Source organism: Perna viridis, chromosome 12 (genome assembly GCF_037379345.1).
Source record: "Perna viridis isolate PV_CMFRI_1.1 ecotype Kerala chromosome 12, ASM3737934v1, whole genome shotgun sequence".
NCBI classification, from domain to species: domain Eukaryota; kingdom Metazoa; phylum Mollusca; class Bivalvia; order Mytilida; family Mytilidae; genus Perna; species Perna viridis.
This window is the reverse complement of record NC_142456.1, coordinates 6,312,009-6,334,858: the sequence shown is the minus strand read 5'-3', so window position 1 is coordinate 6,334,858 and position 22,850 is coordinate 6,312,009. Positions and strand designations below refer to the sequence as shown.

Genomic DNA, 22,850 nt, shown 5'->3' with positions numbered 1-22,850 from the left:
TTTCAGAGAAATATCACAGTTTTGGCAACGACCAATTGTCACAATTGATATGTAAGTGGCATCTGCTATCCCTTTTAATGACAATGACAATACAGAGATTGATAACCTTATGTTGATTATCATATTAGCAAGTACTTTGTTAAAGTTTGCTGTGGTTTCTTCTTAATCTTGCATAGATTTATAATGTCGTTTTTCATTTCATTTCAATGTGTAAATATTCGTTGTATACATTAGTCTATTAATATTGTCAGATGAAGGGGGATCTGTCGAAATATTTACCAACCTAGGGTATTACAAATATTTGGTTTTAGTAATCGAAAACAGAATATTCCTGTTATAACAGGTATATATCAAATATTTAAGAATTTTGTTTTTAAGAGAAATTTCTAAATATCACCTTTCGTCAACGACTCAACAAAATATTTCAAAAATGTAAATAGCTAATAAGGATTTCAACGAAGTAACACTGATCCGCTCAGGTCATTTTGACCACGAACGCGATTTTTATTTGATTACTGAAGGAACAAGTTTACCTATATTCATTACATACAAAATATAGTTTAAAAACTATTCGCCCTAGTAACTTAACAAAACACTTTACACATAACAACCAGAACGTCAAGTGACGAGTCAAAAATCTCATATTTTGTGTTTTTAAATATGAAATAGATTAATGATGGGGCTTGATAAAAAATTGGTAAAAGTTTTTTTCTGTTATTTTTCATTTGACATACTATTAGGGAGCCCGTATATCACCTTACAGTCTCAAAAAAATAATAAATGAAAGGACTGAATTGTCTAACGGACTTAATGTGTCTCTTAAGCACAATGCGCGGTATTTATCAAGTGTTATGACTAAAAATATGTGTTATTATATGTAGTTGTACAAATATGACATGTTCAAATTCTAGAAATTGTCCCGACGATTTATGACCATTTTAAAGAAATGTCAAACTTGATCTTCACTCTACATATTATTTTATTCTGTTTAGTTTTTTTCTCTATTCTACGATTATTTATTATTGACTTTCGTTCCTATTTCCTCTTTCTTTCATTCCCACTTAAACAACGTTTTAAATTCGGAGTTTCATCTGAAGTGACATTCTTCATAAGTAGCAGGAAATAGTAGCATTAGTAATTAATGAGGTGAAATTCTTGAAAAGTAAATAGAACGATACCGGGCACACAAAAAAGACAAAAATCGAAGAACAAATCTCAAACAACAAAAAACTAGCAAGTACTCATAGAACAGCCCCGTTTGTGCCTATAGTCGGGAGGTTTCTAACAGAATGTTTTGATTGTTGATGGTTAGAAAAAGGCTAACACAATGTCTGCGATGGATTGAGGATTTGTGTCATATATGCTGAGAACTCAAGACAGAGAAATCTCAAACACCCAAAAGTAATATTTTAAGTAAGTCTCGTTAGAGAACATTGAAAGTTTACTCGAGAGGTTTTCTTGCCTTGCATTTTCTAGCAGGTTTGATTCTTTTTCTCTCTTTTAGAATTAATTCTGTGATATTTACGCCGATTAAGAAAGTTCTGATTGCCGAAATTCGTTTACATTTACAGGGCGTCATAAAAAGGTTTTATATGTGACCTCACAAACGACGCGTGTTTTATCTCACCCGTGGGTGAGATATGGAAGTCTCACATGGCTAGGAAAAATAAGAATATGTTTGTCTCTCTAGTGAGAAATGTATTTCTCTTAACAGACGCACCTGCTATAATTCCCGTTAAAAATGCATTATTATTGCTATTGTCCAGTCATGGACAATGAGGTAAACATCGAGTAAAACCAGTAAGATAAATATCTGAATACTCTAAATAACTTCAAATAGTTTTATTTTGTCCGCAAGTGGTCCTGCAAATGGGTTATATACCAATATGTTTTAACATCTATAAAATAATTCATAAATAGTTACATTGTCTTGTATATACAGATCTTTTTGTGTAAGACTTATGTGTTACATTTGTATGTCTGTCCGAAACGGAGCTTTCTCTCCTTGTCTGGATGAAATAATTCTAAACAAAGCTTAGATATAAGACACATTTAAATATTTCTTTTAATTTTGTTTATTGTGAGAGGAGAAGGGTTTATAAAATTTTTGACTCATACTAAAGATGAAGACACATGGTTTGGTGAGAAAAATACTCAAATTTTCTTTTCTTTTGTAGGATTGTGGGCACGGTTGGACTTCAATGAAGGGTCGAGTAATATTTTGGTTCAATCTTAACTACGGAACCAATACTGGTCTTGTCATGTTCAAATTATATGGACAGCAGTGTCAAAGATGTAAGAATGGAAAATATGAACATGCCATGTGGTATCCCGAAGAGGTTGTCAAGGTAATTTCTTGTTTGTTTTTCACAAAGCAAAATTGTTATAACTATTACAATCAGGGGAACGAAAAGATGGCAATACACCATTGCCCAATTTTGAGTTAAATATTTAGAAAAAATGAATTGTACCTTCTTGTATAAATTTCTACAAAGCATACGTCTTAAAGTATTGATAAATTCGTCGGGCAATTTTGTGAATTTGTTACGGTTGTTATCAAAAGACTACAGTTGTAAGACTATTAATCCATGTAAAGTACTTTACCTACACATGTCATTTTATTTGTATACCAACGGATGTATCCTGGTTATATGTAAGCGTTATATTTTACACTTGCTTTCTACATATATGTATTAAAATATTTGTCAACCACCTGAATAATTAACCTCCTTAGGAGAACCTAGGGAGGTTATAATTAAGGTTGATTCAGGACACGTTTAAAGAGCATAATTCAACAGAATTATCAACTAACTTGCACGGTCTTATCAAATATATCTAGTTACATTTAACTGAAAGTATACAAATAATTATGAACAGGATCAAAGAAAGACACTTTCATCGGTGCAGTGTTCTTACGATTGACATGTTAAATCTTACCTGTCAGTAGAAAACACTTCAAATATTCATTTTAAATCCTTCCAAGGCACTGATTTACTGTTAAACCCTTTGTAGGTACTAGGAAACGTCTATAATAGGGTAGGACAGATTTACTATGGATTTGTTCGTCCGCCATTGCGGATTGACCGCCGTGCGGGAAAACCGAGGAACCAACACAATGCAGAATTATGTCAGGCTTGTAAAGATGGTCTTTGTAGAGAAGAATGGTCATTTTCCTGACGACTGTGAAGAGTAGATTGCTGATAAAATGCAATAATTGCTATGAAACAATCAAAGGGAAATAATCCCAATATATATATTTGTCAACACTGTTTATTCTATGGAGATTGGTTTTGAGTATGTGCATGGAACATTTACAAGCATTTATGCTCAGAACGTTCAATATCTACTTTAGTTTAATTTGCATTGTCTCCATGTGAAATTCTGTTTCGAGCTTCTCTGTTTTGAATTAAGTTATGCTCGGTCCTAGAATAGTGACTGTTTTTTTTTTAAAAAATATTTAAATAATGTCTTAGATATTAGAGAAATATAGTATTTTATTTTAGTGTATGTTGAATTTAGTAGTTTAGCATTAACCTTTGTGTTGCTGTTAGCGTTAAGATGTTAAAGTTTTTAGGGTTATAAACCTACCATATTTGTTTATAATGTCATTTGTTATCATTTTCCGTTATCCTGTGGCATACAATAATGTAGTTTTAGTCTTTTGAATTTCTCATTCTTGAATTGTCCAGTTTGTTTTTCCATCAAGTAAGTTTTACGTATAGGCATTGTATGGCATTTTTGCATTTTTTGATGTATTTGCTCATTACGTTTTTAAATTTGAACAGAGTTGTTTTAACTGCTGTTCCTACTAAACAATTAAAGTATTATCTTATACCAATTTAGTTAAATGTTGTTTGGAAGCCTGATTAATTGAAATATGGATTTTTGACAACGTAATATCAATCTATTAAGGTATTTTTGCAATTTAATTACTATTTCTAATTTTAACCTATTTAAAGCAATTCTGTTCAATCTGTTACTGAAATTCATTTCTATTACAATTACTTCAGAAGTCCTTGAAGTTTCAACATCAGAAAACACTTTTCCTTGTCGTAAAATATTAAATATTGCGTTAAATCGTGTGTTGTTTTACTTTGCTCAGATTATAGAAAACTTTATTTTTTATTGATGTTACAACTTTGTGATGAGGATAGTGCTTCCATATAGGGTGTTTAAATGTTTCAACTTTTTATGTATGTTTTCATGTCTTATTATGCATATAAATTATCATAAATGTTATGAACTCTGTAGTTTATATTATAGAACTTATATTTATACAAATGTTGAATTGAGTTCATGTCTTTGTACGAATCAGGTTAAGATAAGAAAATCTGCATGCATAAAAATACACCGGACTTAATTTTGTTTTAAATATATACAGCTTTTGATCCTTTTATCGCGGTACATTTCAATGAATGATGACTTTTTTTCAGTACGGTACAGCTAAACTGCCCTTTGTATATTTGCTTAAGGTAATTGCAATTGTAAGTCCAAGTACATTGTCCAAATGATTGAATTTACTGACTATTTTAAACTTACTACCTGAACCTTACAAAGATGTGTACTTGATCCAAGTATGCAATGGGTATAGGATCAGTATTTTGGTATATTACTATTGATAATGTTTTTTCATTTTGGAGACAGTAGTTTTATAAACAATCGACAGTTCATTGTTATAAAGCAGAACATTGAGTTTAACTAGCACTCCAGCTAAGGATCATGCAAAATGTGATTCATGGGTAAAAAGCCTACATATTTTTAATTTTGATATTTTGTTTTAAATGTCATAGTAAACAGAAATTAATATGTGGTTTTTCATATAGCTCGTGTTCTTAGGAGATAAAAATTGTATAGAATGCACTGTCGATTTAAAAATTAAGGGAGATAACTGTGTAAATGACGCTCAAATACAATAGAATCTACTGGATTTTCAATGTTGATTATCTCCTAAGAGCAAGCAGATTTGAATGAATAATTACACATTTCATAGTATAGACCCATCAAACAACTTAATTACAAAAATAAAAATATGTAGCCTTTTTTGGGGTGTATCACATTTTTTTAGATTTTGCATGATTCTTGCATAGACAGCTACTTCATATGTCAACCTCAAATTTTACTACAAATAGAACTGTGATTGAACAATGTGTTTTAATAATCCTTTGTAAAGTTTTTGTTTTGTCAACAATCATTCAAAACATTTGATAACATATCTTATATTAATTGAGTTTCTGCTTATATTTTTCCCGAACTTTTGTAGGTCATTCGATACGGAGACTCTGGTGCAACTCTTCAATATTTCTAGAAAGGTTCTGACATAAGCGTCCTTTCAGAGGATTTTAGTTTTAGTGGATTTTTAGAGAGCAATATCTATATTTACACTGTGAGGGATCTTGGTTATGTTTTGTTTGTTTATTTCATAAAGGTGACTTTAATATCCTTGTCCACCAGCAAGTGTCTATAGTTTCAAATAAACTTTAGATGTATTCCAATCGCAGTTTACGGTAGTTCACCTCAGCTGTAAAGCCGAGAAGCCTAGATAGAAAGAAAAAGGAAACACTTCCAATGATAAAGTGCCATTTACATGTAGAAGCTCGTTTATTGCGCATATGATTTTTTTTTTTATATTTGATCACATTAGTATGTGTAACTAACAAAATAAACTATATTTTTATATCATTTGCTAGACGTAACATCATGCTTTTTGTAAATTGCTGTGGCATTATTAGGTTTATAGTTTTATTGCCCCGCCTCTGTAGTAACTTTTGTCCTTAATACTAACTTGCTAAGTTTTTTTTTTTTTTTTTTTTTTGGGGGTTGTTTTTGGTTTATAATTTATGTTTTGTTTGTTTAATATTTACGAATTGAATATAGTATTATATATGATTGTATATCTTCAGCATGTTTGATTTTTCTGACGTCATAGATTTTTCTGACGTCATAGATTCATATAATTATACAATTATGTCATCACACCGTAGTGTAGCAGTGTTGTAGAATTTAGACACAAATGAGAATAGTTTTGTTAAAAAACATTGCAAGTATTAAAAATGTTTTCTAATCTATAGAATATCAAACATGCTGTAAACATTGTAAAATTCTTAAGCTGTTTTGTTTTTCTTTATTTCGATACTCTGTGATTTAACTTTTCATAATTATATAATAGGATGCCAACAAAAATCCTACAAAAATCTTACGTTTTGTTCATTTTTGGGTTAATGTACAAATTTGCAATATCCAAATAAGTTCCTGACCATGTTATTTGCATGTACAAACTTGAGATTATGCATTATGTACAAGAAAAGTTAACGCCAATTGGCCATAACATTCTTCAAAGTTTTGTACATTTACTGGAAATTTGAATTATTGAGTGCTGTAAGGAGTGCTGTAAGTTCTACCATTCGGGAATATTTGCCGAAAAATGCTATTATTATTTTTGTAGGTTTTGAGAGTATATTCTGTTATAATAAAGGTCGAAAAGTTATTATACGAGCATAATTTTAGCGAGTTTAAGTCAGTCAGTTGCACTTGTATTTTGCAATTATAAAATCATCTCAATAACTTACAATGGCGTTATTATAATATAATGAACACTATTTATAAACCGATGTTGTTATTTGTGTGATTCCATTACATGCATTGTTAATGTTCTTGAAATCATTAGTATAATCATTTTTAGTTATATGATCTTAGATTGTTATCCTATTTGTCAGAAAGCAACCATTCGAACGGAAATTAAAATGGGACTTTGATGAAATTGCGATTAACATATTAACCTTACTACTAGTATTAAAAAGACCGAACAATCGTAATCTCTTGCATATATAAGGGTTAAGAAGCGACAAAGAGACAAAAGCTCTAGTGATAATAATTTGAAATGCCCTTAAGTTGCCTACTTAAGTTAGATCTTATACTGTCCGATTTTCAAACTCAAGCCAATCTATTTGTAGTACCCGAGTTCGTTCGTTCCAACATGGCTTGCTAAATTCGTATTTTTCAGACTGATTCCAATGAAATGTTTTGTATGACTGTAATCCGTGATCTACAATTTCCCAGGGTTCAAAACTCAAACATTGTGAATACTTACTACAAAAGAAGGCATTTTCAAATATTTTGAACAGATCAGGCCAAAAGTTATACATTAGTTCTAGTTTCATAACACGGAAAAAGTTTAACATCCACAATACATTTCCCCAAAGCTTTGAAAAAAAAGTTTAAAAATCTGATTTTAATTTAAAGAAGGCGAAAATTCCATCGGTGTGGTGTGCATATTTTGTTTTGTGATCAACCCAACTGTTTGACATATCTGCTCAATTGCATTTATTTAAAGTTTTTTTCTGTATACACTTTGAAATTCTATGTGGACCAATCGTCCACTTTTTGCCGTTTAATTTTGAGTATTTGTATTAGATTTATTTAGATTATGTTTTTCAATTGTATTACAGTTCAAATATTCCAAAAAAAGATTTATTTCTTGTTTAAATTAAAATTTTGCTATACTATGAACTTGTTCTTATTCAGGAATGTAACAGATATTGTTATGAAGTACTGGACGTCATATGTCATGATATGCAGCTCTTGACATCACACTTGGAAAATAGTGTAAGACTAGATTCTACAATATAGTGTTTTAGAAAAAAAAAGAATGACATATGAAAGTCATATGTTTGATACTCCTATACTAATACATTATATTTTAAAGAAAACCCTCCATAGAAATCCATCTTCCGAATAATCATGTACTAATTAATTCCAAAATATTTACGTACAATTTAAAGTATTGTGACTATCGACTATAAGAAGCAGGGTGACAATAGCAATACGAATAAAAAAAAGATAAAAATTCAACTGATATTGGGTTTGGAAGATATAAAATCATTAAATCAAATAAGGCGATATCATGACAATATTTATTACATTTATTCATGTGTCGTAGTTGAACAAGATTCTGATGTCGATTTCACAAATAGTGCAAAATTTAGAGTAAATTATGACATCATCATAGAAAATGACATTGTGACATTATTTTTTGGAATCAATTTTACTACTGCGACTTTTTGTATCGTCTTCTGATCATCAACAATTAAACTGAAGCAGGTCAAAACTTAAATTTAAATCTTCAAAAAGCAAGGCAAATAGGAACACAAAAACGTTGACGCTGTTTCTACTGGTTAGAGAATTCAATTAGCCTAATTGAATTGATTGGGTAAAAAAAAAATAAGCAATATATACTGTGAATATTAAAAAAAGCAGAACAACATTTCTACATCACTACATTTACATCGACGTGGTACAAATTCATTAAGTGATATATTATAGATTTAACCGCTATTTTCGATCGTTCATGCATGTATGTACGGATGTCGGAGCTCCAAAACTCAATGAACGGCCGAAGATGTTTGTGACTCAATTGTTCAAGCATCTAAGTCTTCCAGCATGTGTAAAAAAAATAAAAAGATAGTGTATGTATTATCATGTAGCCGAATGTCTCAGCTCTACAATGGTATCAAAGATACAGTAACACAAAGAGTTTTGAGTAAAATAAAAAATAAAATAAGTACCCCTCCCCACCGAAAAATTGTGTAAATTGACACAATTTTCAATATCAAAACCCCTAGAGTATTTATACCTCAGTTAAAAATGTCTTATTTAGGGTTGTGGGTTCCATTTTATGACTTGTGGCGATTTTCATAGTCAAAAAAGCAAAAAATGGGATTTTCGATTTCCCTATTAAAAGGCGCACATGTTCGACTTTACAAATTATTATTCATCTAAAACGTCCTAAATTTGTAATTATTCGATAATACTCTAATAAATAGGCTTCTGAAACAGGGTTATGTTGGTACATGATTGAAGTCATCACTACAGAAGTTTTGTGGTCGTCATCATTAACTCGTGGATCGTTATGGTGTATCCATCTACGCCATGACAACTGATTTATTCAACAGGTCATAGTTTTCCTTTCCTCGTTTGTCTACCCCGGACTTGACTTTTTATGAGCAACTCGGCGGGTGTTTCTAGAAAAGCAGAGGACGCTTACCCTACCGGTGCACCTGATCCATGCTCCCAATTTTTAGTGGCGTCCGAGTTCCTTATTTGCTTTTGTTATTGTGTATGTATGATTTTAGTTACTTCATGTTCTTTTTGTGTATGTCTGCTGTTTTCCATGTCTGGTCTTTGTCCCTGGATTACATTATTTACATTTTCGCTATGACCTTGGTTCCCTTGATTGCTCTTTCGCCTAAACGTCCTGGAATAGATTTATTATGCTTTGCCTTGGCTATTTAGAAAGCTAAGGTGCTAAATAAATGAGTTTGAATATACAAAAGTTTGTTTGAAGTAGCTATCAGGTACTTGAAAAAAATGCACATTACAATGAGAGTAAATATGAAAATCCCCAATGTTTTGTTTTTAAGAAAAAGGAACTCATTATTGCTACATACATTGAAACTAAAAAACGAGCCTAAAATGAGCAGATTTGTTTAATACATTGATAATTGAAATAATAGTATTGTGTTGAGGTTTTTGTGGTGGCAATATTTCTTCTTAATTGACTTGGAAAAGTTCAAATATTGATTACTTAGGACAGATAATAGTCCGAGTTGCTCATTTGCTTTTGTTACTTTGTATGTATGATTTTAGTTACTTTATGTTCTTTGTTGTGTATGTCTGTTTTCCATGTCTGGTCTTTGTCCCTGGAATACATTCTTTTGATTACCGCTATAATCTTGGTTCCCTTGATTACTCTTAGACAATATATAATTGTATTTGAATATACAAAAGCGTGTTTGAAGTACGGTAACTGAAAAAATGCCAACTACCAGTGAATTGGAAGAAATGTTAAAGTTCGAAAATTCCCCCATTGAAAAATATGTCAATTGAAGCGATTTTTCTTTGGGGTAAGGTTACATTTCTTCATTTTACCCAAATATCCTCAGTGTTAACGCCAAATTCTTGCTACCATTGTAAAACTGAGACTTTTTTTTCGAGGAAGAAATTCGAAGAATCAAACTACTTAAAAAATGGATTTTGCCTCATCGAGGTATACAAAGTATTAATCAAGGGAACCAAGATTGTTATCCAGAGACAAAGACCAGACATGAAAAACAGACAAATACAATAAAGAACATCAAATAACCAAACTACATGCAAAGTAACTAAAGTAAATGATTAACTCGGACTCCTTTAAAACCTGGGAGCATGGACCAGATGTACCGGTAGTGTAAGCGTCATCTGCTTTCCTAGAGACACCCGAGTTGCTCATAAAAAAAAGTACGGGGCGGAAAAAAGGACATGATGACGACAATAAAACTTCTGTAGTAATGACTTCAATCTTGTAGCGCGAAACAGAAGGTTTGCGTAGCTACGGCAAGCTCTGCCATAAGATGCGAGTTGTGATATGAAAACTCTATACGCAGGTGCTAAAGGGATGTTGCCACAGATGAAAGGAAAGTTGACAATACGGCATGAATTATCATCACGTTTGTCGTATAGTTTGGTCAACAGTTTTCCTTTTCCAACGATCTCAAAGTATAGGTCTAGAAATGAGACTGACTTCACTGTGTCTGTATCTCAAATTATTTGGGGTAGATAAAGAAAAATACAAAATTGTTTCATTTCATTGTTTGGCGACAAAATGATTCGTAAATAGGAGGTATAAAGGTAGCCTAACATTATAATTTGTTTTATGAGTGGGGTGCACGGGGGCTATCCCAGCCTACGTACTAAAACGAGTTTTGTCTTGCAGATGACCTCCATTGTGTTGCATAGCATCCAATGTTCTGCCATCGAAAAAAAATGACTGCATTACCTAAATGATATGAAAAATTCAAAGTTCTGACTAGATTTTACACAAAAAAAGTTGTAACATTCAAGTCTGAAATGTCTTTTTAATTTTAGGTAAGGTCCAAAAGATGTTTCGTTTGGCGAATTTTTGAAGAAGTCATGCGTTTAATTCAGGACTTTCAATGAAATAAATGCAAGTTTTGGACAATATATGTAAATGCAAACGTGTAATCGGACACAACCCTTGGTTCTTTTGTAAATCTGCGATATCAAACAAAGTATTCAACGAAATCATCCATTCTAAGGTGCTATAATAAATGTTATTAAATTTTAGATAAAGGAAGATTACTCTTGGTCAAATAAAAGAACGGAATCATAAGATAAATTTATGCACGTAAATGGTATGTTACGTTTTCGTTGTGTATATGGCCAGGGTGGTTCGGTGTGTGATAGCGGCATATATTGACCGAGTGTATCTAAAAATTAAGCATCAATTGTCTTTGAAGACATATTCTAATAAAGTTCTTGCGACTGACAAATTTGTATTTACTCTTATTTGATATATCCTGTTTGCTGTTTGTTTGTTGGTGTTTAACGCAGCAATATAATATTTCAGCTATATCCGGACGATGATTGATTGATTGTTGGGGTTTAACGCCCAAGCAGAAATATTTCAGCTATATCCGGACGATGAACATGAAATTGTTGATATAGCGAACATGAAATGATAAATTGAATGGGACACAAGGATAGTGTGGTCGACCAATTTTGGTGGCCACTGGAAATAGGAAAAGAAGGTATGTTCGGGTAATTTAGCCACCTGTGGCGGAGCAGAAAGGTTCCTACTTCTATCGAATACTACAGGAGGATTATTTAACATGTGAGAAACGTAACATTTTTCCCAGCACGTTGCATCACTATGGTTTGCGGTCAGGTTTTCAGTATTACGGCCTGACAACTCCAGCATGTAACACAACAAGGGTATCCCATTCACCACTCTATGGGCAGGGCGCCCTTGTTCCAGCCAGGGTTCTGAGCACTATTTAGACGCCTTTTACGACAAGCTTATCGTTTCTGCAGGCCTACTCTTTTGACACCGGGATCAGCACGGAGATATATAGTCTGCAAGTGTAATTTTTCTTATTATGATACACAATGACGATAATGGAAAATTACTCGTTGATCATTGATACATATAAGATGTTAATTTCATCTGAACCTTAGATATTTTTTTTAAATGCAAGACAAAAAAAAATTACTATTTTATAAAATAAACTGTAAAATCCCTCGTAACGCAACACCTTGTAAAAATTGTAACACTATTTTACACGATATGTCGACGTTATGCCTCTCTTAATTCCGAGACAAAATTCAAGCTGATAGTATTAATTGTCTTTGATAAATTAGTTCTTGCCACTAATAAATTTGTATTTACTATAAATGGATATATCTTGTTTGCAAGTATAATTATAACTTAGTATGATGTTATAATACTCGGCTGCATTTACAATCTCTTATGATTCTCTTTAGTCTCCGATACTGTTGTAAGACTATACCATATAATGCATTTCCGTCAATACTCGAAGATTAATGTGCAATTCAAATTCAAATCGTTTGATGTTGGGAAAGAATTGGTTTCAAAACTTAATTAATCTACATGTATATTCCCGAACAGTTTTAAGCTATGGTATTCGTTTGTTTCAATGACTCGAATTTTTTCGAGCAATAACTATGGAAAACATATAAATTTCTGGACCTGGACGTTGGTAAGAAAAATGTCGTCCAATGTGACAATACAGTAAAGAAAGGGATATCGCATGTCATAAATCAGAGCTTTTAAAACCGTAGGATATTATGAAATTGTATTTTAGGAAAATGCAGTCTAAAAACAAAGCATTTTATCTTAACAATACGGTTTCAGGAACGAAACAATATTTTTTTTTCAAACATTAGCTACCTAGATACGTGGATTAAGTGCAGTGCGTATGGAATCACTGAAATTAATGTCGTTAAGGGAGCCAAGGTAAGTATTTTGGGTGTTCTGTTTATGTGCGTTATGTGCGTTTTTTTTTTTTTTTTTTTTTTTTTTTTTTTTTTCACACCTACAATTTCTCATATTACATTTGAATGAAGGTTCAAGTCCCATACCTCTCAATTTAAATTTACGTGTTATGTTAGCTTCTCAAACTCTGTAAGAAATAGCTTGTAAGTAATGTGTACTGAAACACAAATGTTACCGCGATTTTCGCTACAATCATGGTTCCCTTGATTATTCTTTTATATTCCTGGTCAGTCATAATTGGAAGCTATCTTAATTAGGGATATTTGATCATTGTTGCTAAAGAAATGAAATAACCTAAATGAAGTTTCTACTATTGCTGCATTTGCCACAAATTAGAAAAAAAAACTTCGAGAAATACATAAAGAATAAATAAATTATACATTTTTGAAATATATATTGATAAATAGCATCAAAACTTTAAACTAATCATCAAAATTTTAAAGCACAAATATGACTCTAAAACATTTTTCTTAAAAAATCAATTGGTCAAGATTCCTGTTTGTATTCAAATAAGTTACGCATTTTACTATTCGGATCATGTTGTAATAGTTTTACTCGTGGAACAGTTTTATATCTGAAATTATCAGTATACCGCGAACATCAATTGATATTCAGGGAAATGCATTAGTAATTTCAAATGATCGAGTCTTCCATTACGCATTATACTGAGAGGTTTAACTCAATTTACCAAAATGTAGCGAAGACTTTACATGCAAGGCGTGTTGATATGTGAATAAGTAATGGATGATACCAGGTTTACAGACCTGTTGACATTCATATACCTCTGGCTACAGCACTTTCGGTTTTACAAAGTAAGATTTAAAAACAAAAATCAATCCAGGCAGTTTCTTCATAAACTTTTTGAATGCATTAAGGAAACGTGCTTCTAAATTCTCCGTGTTACTAGGGCGGTATGTACATCGATATGGAGTCTTTGGGAACACTGGGTCTGTAATTATAACTATATGTATATAATCAACTTTTGTTTTAATGTCGTTGTTAAGTTATATCTTACCTATAAAATCTCAACCAAGTTCCATGCAAGCTACCCTATAAAGGGGAATATTATTAAGACAGTACAATACAACACCAGTTCCATGCATACTAGACCAAAAAAAGGACATTTTATTAAGATAGTGCAATATAACATTAGATACTTGCATGCTACACTACTCATAATGTAAGTTGCTGTCTTATTTTGGGGGTCATTTCTACTGGAGGGCGTTACTTCTATTTCTATCTACAGTACATAATTATAATACAGCTAAATTTTTAACCATCGAAAGATTTAATGAAGGACACTAGATGATGCCTCATTTCTTGGTATAGTGTGTAAGTAGAAGTTTCATACTGGACTATGCACTTATAAAAACGTTATGAACTACTCATAAGATTTCCATAAAATACATTTGAAAAGTAAATCAGGCAAAAATCATGTCATATCTTAACGTAAAAACCAAACATTTTCGTCGGGGCAAGTAATTTACATTTTTGTATGTGATTATGATGAACAGATTTGTATCTTAAGTATTGTAAGAAACCTTCACTTTTCACAAATTTCACAAACACTATACGAAAATATTGTACGTGTAAAGCATAGCTCGTCAAATATATATGCTATCTCGAAGTTGTAGTTTCATAAAAATTATATTTTTTATGAAAAAAATGTACAAATTATAATTTGTATTTTTACTTTGTACAAATTACAATATGTCAAAAAACGCTTGAACAAATTATGATTTGTGCAAAAATTGCTTTCAACTTGTACACTATTATATATATAGTCCAATAATACATGTACGTAATTAAATGACTTTAGGGTACAAGTAATTAATACCTTTTTAATTCTTTTAACTGTTGTTCGTATATTCTTGGTGAAACTAATAACATCAAGACTAAAGAACTAGCATATAAAACCTATGTAAGACCTCAGTTAGAATATTGTAACATCGTTGGGATCCTTGGCAGCAAACACACATTCATAAAGTAGAAATGGTTCAGAGAAGGGCAGCTAGGTACACACTAAATCTATACAGTTATCAAGATAGTGTCACAAAAATGTTACAACAACTCAGCTGGCCAACACTACAACAGCGTCGGCAATTTTCTTCACTCGTCATGCTATATAAAATAAACAATAACTTAGTCAACATAAATAGTCAGGTGTACCTTATACCATCAAGAGATCATAAATGTGTACTGACTTATTCACCAACAAATTACCACTCTTCATTCTACTTTCCACGCACCATAAGAATGTGGAATAATTTACCACCAGGAGTGGCTCTCAGTCCAGTCCAGATCTACCATCATTTAAGTCTGGGCTGCAACAAATCATCTATAACTAACCAATCTCCACGTTTTTATCTTATAGCAAAAAAAAAATGAAAAAATGTAACTTATCACTTGTAAATATCTTTGCACTAATTATAAATTTTTATTTTACCCACATGCGCCTCCTAGTATTCTTCAACAGATTGAAGTTAAGGAGTAATCCGTAGATGTAGATGTAAATTTCATTCACAAATTTTTCATTGAGTTAAAATAAGGGTAACAAGAACGGAACACTAATCAGATCCATAATTAAGTCCAAAATAAATCTGGCAAAATAGATACAGGTATTACACCACTGAAGCAGCTGAGGATTTAGTTTGTGCTTGGTCTGATATTGAGAATGGTTGACCGCAAGATAAGTTTTTCCAAGAAATACTGGAACTTTCTAGAAATAGTACATTCCAGCACAATGTACTTCACACCCAGACATAATCCAAAATGTTTGAATGCAAAAACTTTTGAAAAGAAAACTGACCAAGATCGTCCCTTGATGAAGAAATATGATATTATTCAAGTGGATTTCAGAAGAGCTTGTAACCGTGATACTCAGAAAGTAAGTAACATGGCGAGACGATTTAATATTATAGCCTTTTAAAAAGTATTAGTAAATTGAATGCTCTTTAAACAAGAAAATTACATGCACTACAGTTTTATTACTCTACGGTATTATTAGCATCTGGTTCAATTTATTTCATATTAAGATATAGACATGTTATTTCCACAATTTAAGATATTGGAAAAACGTATTGACGCATTAGCCTACAAGATTTACTCTCCTTGAGACGTTTACCTTTACCATTTAAGCGTTCGTGCATCGTTTATCGTGCGTTTAAACATCGTTTTGCGGTCGTTTAAACGCACGATAAACGCACAATAGAAGCGTTCGTTTAAACGCACGATAGAAGCGTTCGTTTATTTTTTGTACTTTGATTATTTCCTTGATTTAAGTGTTATTTATATATTTTTTGCTATTATTAATTTATACAATTTCATTAATTTTATTTTCTATTTTTTCTGTCTTCATTATATGTCAATATTATCATTTTTCGTCGTTCGTCTATCGTGCGTTCGTCAATTGTGCGTTTAAACGCACGCTAGGGGCGTTCGTTAACGCACGATAGAAGCGTTCGTTTATCGTGCGTTTGGTGAGCATTTAGCGTGCGTTTGGGTATTGTGCGTGCGGTATAGCCACTTCATTTTACTCCAGACTATTACAATTACATTCCTTTTTGAAAAACTGGGACCTGAATAGTGGGAGCACGATAGCGTGGGACCTGGAAAGTGGGAGCACGGTAAATGTCATTTTGCAAAAGCGATATGCAAAATGTATCTGCGTTACCTCATAAAAGAGGCTGTGGAATCTGTAACGAAAATTTCCGTCATCTATCAATAAAAAAACAATACTAAATCGTACGGTAAACCGGAAGTGATATACAAGGAACCTGGAAAGAGGGACACAGTACAGCTCACCATTCAAAAGCAAAATACAAATTGTCTTAGCATTCTCTCCTATAGAAGTTGGGAAATCTGTCACAGAAGCGTATAACGACCGGACGGACGGACAAAGTGATTGCTTTAAAGAGTGGGAGGGGAATAAAATGATACAATATTGTATTCATATTATATATTTGGAAGTCAATATGTCAGTGCTTTTTCTTGAGTCAGATATATGTTGATATTGGCATTATTGCTGCACCTAAGTTCACGTAACATTTGTCTCCAAACCAGTTACATAATGTGGCGATGAAAATGTCTTAGAAAGAGTTTTAAAGTAGATATAGAAGTTTCCTGCTTTATTCGAGATTCTTAGGACAATCACAATGAAGGTTCCATTTCTTTTTTTATGAGGATGTTACACTTTAGTTTGGAATACACTTTAAGACATTGATTTCTACTGTAGTCAATGGAAAGGGACTGACATTTTATTTGACCATATAGAATATGTACATGTACTTGGCCCTCCACCTGGTAAAAAAATTATTATGGTTATGTTTCGCTAAAGGGTAAGGACACGCATGTTCAGTAATAGACACTGACGATATATGAGCACACGCTCCTAACACTCTGGCACCAGCCCTACACTGACAATATCAAACAGTAATTGTGCTGTCATATTCAATCCAAAGTAGATATGACTTTGATGATGTGTGCCGAGTATGAAGTCTAACCCTCAGCAGACCTTCCAAATCTTCACTGACCATAAAACTATGACGCAAATGAAATAAAATAAGATTAAAGTTATTCAACAATGATTACAAAACAGTCATGAAGCCAAAAGCTCCAAGAATCTGGAAAACAATACCTGGGCAGAATGTGGCATGCAACAGAAAAAAAAACATTTGGAGATACATGGAGGCAGCATCTCAAAGTAAGAAAGCACCGAGAAAATTAAGTGGAATTTAGGGATGACTGGATGAGATCCAACAGAAATAGAAAATGGATCAAGTAGAATAATCAGTGCGATGGCAAAGGTGGAGCTGCTCAGAAAGGTATATTGAGCATGCTAATCAACTAATTTGATAACGAATTAAAAATTATGTTCCTTCTTTAAATTGCAGAATCTTATTCAAAATTTTTAATAGTGTGTAACAAGACGAGTTTTTATACGAGCTAAATGAAATTGGTATAGTTGCGAAATTTTGGAATATTGTATGTACCTATGAAGGATTGGAGACCCTCTTTGACAGCTGTGAGTATAGAAGTTAAGTATCAGTCATTATAAATATCAGACAGAAGGTGATTCATGCATATAACAAAACCACCAAATTCAGTTTTATTTCTTGTTCAGAAACATTTACCGTTTACATGACCAGTTTTAGTTTTTCATTTGGATGTTGCGCTTTTGAGATAACAATAATATAGATTGTACATGATATTTGCGCTTTGCAAGAGTTATCGTTCTTGATTTGGTTGCATTTTGTTGATTTTAGTGGGAGATAAATATATGATTTTCTTGAAAGTGCAGATCTGAATGCAGAAAAGATTATTTTATGTGAATGTGTAGCATATGTAGACTGTAAAAGGCATTGTTTGATTGGTAGGTTTTTCTACACCATGAATCACTTCACCATCGGTAGTGTCTGAATTTTATGTGGACTGGTACTTAAAAAGTTTTGAAAGAAGTTTGTGGTGCATTTTGCAGATCCAGCTATGTAGCGTTGTTTATATGGGTTCTTGTGGCGATTAGGAATCCAGTACATAGACTAAATCACAATCATCGTCTTTGGTAGTGAGACCAAAACAGGAAAAGTATGTATATGATCTTGAACTTGGCAGTTTATTTAGGAAGTTCAAGGTCATAGGTATACATACATGTAGTACATGGAGGATGGATCAGTGCGCATGCCCACCAAAATGGCAGGAATTTTGAACAGCTCCTGATATTTTTCACATTTCTAAATCCTAAATTGACATCACACAGAGAAACACACCTTGAAGGCCATCATACAGAATTTTGCCCAGTAGTTGTCACCTTCAGTTTTTTTTTCTGATGGGACCGTAAACAATAATGGCGTCTATGACACCAAAACTGATCTTAGTCATCTTAATACAAGACTTCATCATCCGATACACATCTATCCATCTGAGAGATGAAGTTCACAGAATTTATTACCGTAAACAACCAAACCTGTTCAACAGATTACGAGAGTGTTGTTATTAGAGTGATTACTAATCAGAACAATGGGAGGGATATGCATGCATTTCCAAAACATCGACCTAGTATCATCTTAGCATACCTGTCCATGTTCCTTATCACAATGGCTAATGCTGTAAACATCAATCCTGGACCATCAATATCTGGATCAATTTACCCATGCGGTACTTGTGACAAGCCAGTTACATGGGATGATAAAGGCATTGTATGCGATACATGCAACCAATGGTATCATGCAAATTGTCAGTCCATGAGATCTAGCCTATACTTAGAACATGTCAACGACTCTGCTGTCGCTTGGGATTGCCTTGCCTGTAACTGCCCAAACTAGACATCATTTTGCTTCTCCATGGTTTTCAGTACATCAAACCAGTTTAGTGTATTATCAGACACCTCCTTTGCCAGTCCAGTTCCATCTAACCAAATTAAACCAGTGCATACGTCAACACCAACGAGAACAACGTCAACATCAAAGCGAGTAAAACAACAACCACTAAGAATAGTAAATGTAAATTTCCAGTTCATTAAAACAAAGCAACATCTGATCGACAACATGATTAGCAGTACAAACCCAGATATAATATTTGGCACAGAAACTTGGGTTGAAAGCAGTATAAAAGACCCACAGATTTTTCCATCAGGCTATACTATTTTCAGAAACAATCGCAATCTATCAGGCGGTGGTGTCCTTATAGCAGTAAAAAACAACTACATTGCTACAGCTACACCGGAACCACAAACTGACTGTGAAATAGTATGGTGCAAGTTAGAGCTGGTCGGCCACAAAGCTATATACCTTTGCACTTACTACAACCCTAGAACATCCAATGAAGAGGGTATGAACCAATTTGGCAATAGCTTGGAAAGAGCGTCCACAATAAAAAAATGCTTTCGTAGTGGTAGCTGGAGACTTTAATCTTCCTGGCTGGGACTGGAAAGGAAACACACTAAAGGCGAACACTCAGTATGCAAAAATTCATTATAATTTTACAGACATATTAGACGATCATGGTCTTACACAAATAGTAGAAGAACCAACTAGAGGTACCAACACCTTAGATCTCGTCATCACAAACCACCCTTCTAGTTTCCGTAGGACAGAGATTATTCCAGGAATATCCGACCATGACATTGTTTACACTGAAATAGATATCATTCCAACTAGATAACAACAGAAATCACGACAGATTCCACTGTATAGCAAAGCAAAATGGGAAAATGTTGTCAATGATGTCAAATCCATCCATGAAGAAATCATCAATATGAAAAGCAATGGGGAATCAGTGAACTCTATGTGGAACCTTTTTCAGTCTAAATTAGAAGACAGCATGAAAAGAAACATACCACACAAAACAGCAAAAAATAAAGATGGATGTCCATGGACAAACAGAGACTTAAAGAGATTGATCCGTAAGAGAGACCGATGCTATAAACGAAAGAAGAAATCTGACAACAAAGCGGATAAGGAGAAATATAAAAAGTTAAAACAGGAAACACAGAGACAACTTAGGCAAGCATATTGGCAGTATATAGAGGGCATAGTGACACCAGAAACAGATGACCGTGCTGGAAGTGGAAACTGTATGAAACGCTTCTGGACCTACATAAAGCATAAAAGATCAGATAACAACAATATACCACCATTGAAAGGGGATGGAACGTTACATCCAGATTCCAAAGATAAAGCTAACATCTTAAATAAACAATTCCAGAAGGCATTTTCAACCAAGTCCGAAGTATCAGTTGAATCTTTTACTGTCACCTGTAGTATGAAAGGTACATACGATACCATGCCAGACATCCAGATTACAGAAGTGGGTGTTACTAAACTATTGACAAACCTGAACCCTCACAAGGCACCTGGACCGGACAATATTACACCAAGAGTCCTTAAAGAACTGGCCATTCATCTATCACCGATACTTACCATCATATACAGAGAGTCCTATAACACCGGAGAAATACCCAATATCTGGAAAACAGCCTTCGTTTGTCCCATCTTCAAGAAAGGCAAGAAGTTTGAGGCTATAAACTATCGTCCAGTATTTCTGACTTGTATCGCCTGCAAAATAATGGAACATATCATCACCAGCAACATCATGGCACATGCTGACAGACATGATATATTACATCCACTACAGCATGGGTTCCGGAAAGGTCTGTCCTGTGACACTCAACTTGTTGAGTTTGTTGATGATATAACCAGAAACCTTGACAACGGTAAACAAATGGACTGTCTGATTATGGATTTTAGTAAAGCTTTTGATAAAGTGTGCCACAGCTTATTGACCCACAAATTACATCATTATGGGATAAGAGGTAACACCAAAAGATGGATACAAAGCTTTCTTAATAATCGAAATCAGGCAGTAGTTGTAGAAGGAGAAACATTCCAATACATACAGGTGGAATCTGGTGTTCCTCAGGGATCGGTTTTGAGCCCCAGCTTGTTCTTATACTACATCAACGACATGCCGGAAAACATCATATCAAAAACCAGATTGTTTGCAGACGACACTATTGTATATCTTACAATAACATCTGATATCGATAGGATAAGTCTACAAGATGACCTAAATAAATTGGCAGAATGGGAACAAAGATGGAAAATGAGCTTCCATCCCGAGAAATGCAATGTTCTGTCAATCTCAAGAAAGAAACAGTCTATTCAGAACAGCTATTTCCTCCATGGTCATGAACTGGAGCACGTAACAACTGCGAAATATCTAGGTGTTTCTATAACATCAGATATGAAGTGGAACCAGCACATATCAAACATCTGCAAGAAAGCAAACAACACTTTGAGCTTCTTGAGACGAAATCTTAACATCAGAAATGCCAACATTAAGGAGAAAGCTTACCAGTCATTAGTTAGACCAACCATGGAATACGCATTCACAACCTGGGACCCATTCTTGAAAGAGGACAAACACCGGATTGAAATGGTCCAGCGTAGAGCGGCCAGATATGTAGCGAACAGATAGCACAACACTTCTTCAGTTACCAACATACTAGAAGATCTAAAATGGCCAACACTAGAAGAACGTAGGAGGGGAGCTAGACTCGTACTAATGTACAAACTGGAAAATGGTCTGGTGAAGATCGACGCGACCAACAGATTGAGCAGTCCAGTAAGACTCAGTCGAAACATGGGCCTACACTCCTACCAATTACCATCATGCAACACAGTACTGAGGAAAGAGTCATTCTACCTAAGAACCATCCGGGACTGGAATGCTCTGCCCACTGACATTGCCTCTGCCAAGAGTCTTGAATCTTTCAAGGCTCATTTACCTCATTAAATTAATCAAGTTCTTTTTACTTGCACAGTTAATTGTACATCACACTTTGTTAATTTTTCTTTTAATGGCTACAAAGTAAAATAGGGCATTGCGCACTAAAAGTGACAGTATCATCAGTAATTGATGGCGGTCGCGAACTGGTAGAAGTAGAAGTAGAAGAAGTATATGTAAGCAGGCATTTTACGTTTTTGGTTTACGATTAAATTGATATAGAAATACCCACAGCATAGAGGTTTCCCCTTCGACTCGGATGATCAATCTCTAAATAAAAAATATCAATTAAAATTTGCCGCTGACTCATTGATCTTACAGACAATTATTTTCTTATTTCAAACACGCGCTTCGTTTAATTTGACAGAACTTGTAATTGTAAATAATAAATTTAATTTTCCTTCGATTATTTCTCTCCTAATTCCATCAGGGTAATTGTCTTCTGCAATGGGTCTGTCTCAAATGATTGAAAATTTTGACCACGGACAATCAAAGTCACCTCCCCTCACATGACAAGTCATGTTATTGATTAAATGTATGCACTTAATTACTCCCAAATAGTTAGAGTGGTGAAAGGCTCTTGGACTCACGTACTTGCATGGAGCCTGGAAGTAGGATAGAGTGCAAACGAAAGTGCGCAGTCGGCTGTAGGACACAATCTGAGTTACATTCTTCGGACATTCTTCGGACATGTACCCCAAAGGTTGGGCTACGCTACAAA

General features: G+C 33.6%; 1 protein-coding gene across 1 annotated transcript in view; it reads left to right on the top strand.

The window, feature by feature from the left end:
- Nucleotides 1-7,502, top strand: part of LOC148600990 (receptor-transporting protein 3-like) — a 28,258-nt gene extending 20,756 nt beyond the window's left edge. The window contains exons 3-4 of the mRNA XM_088555042.1: nt 2,178-2,348; nt 3,013-7,502. Coding sequence (XP_088411168.1) covers nt 2,178-2,348; nt 3,013-3,177 — 336 coding nt within the window. The 3' untranslated portion in view covers nt 3,178-7,502. The remainder of the gene's footprint in view (nt 1-2,177; nt 2,349-3,012) is intronic.
- The last annotated feature ends 15,348 nt before the right edge of the window (nt 7,503-22,850 follow it).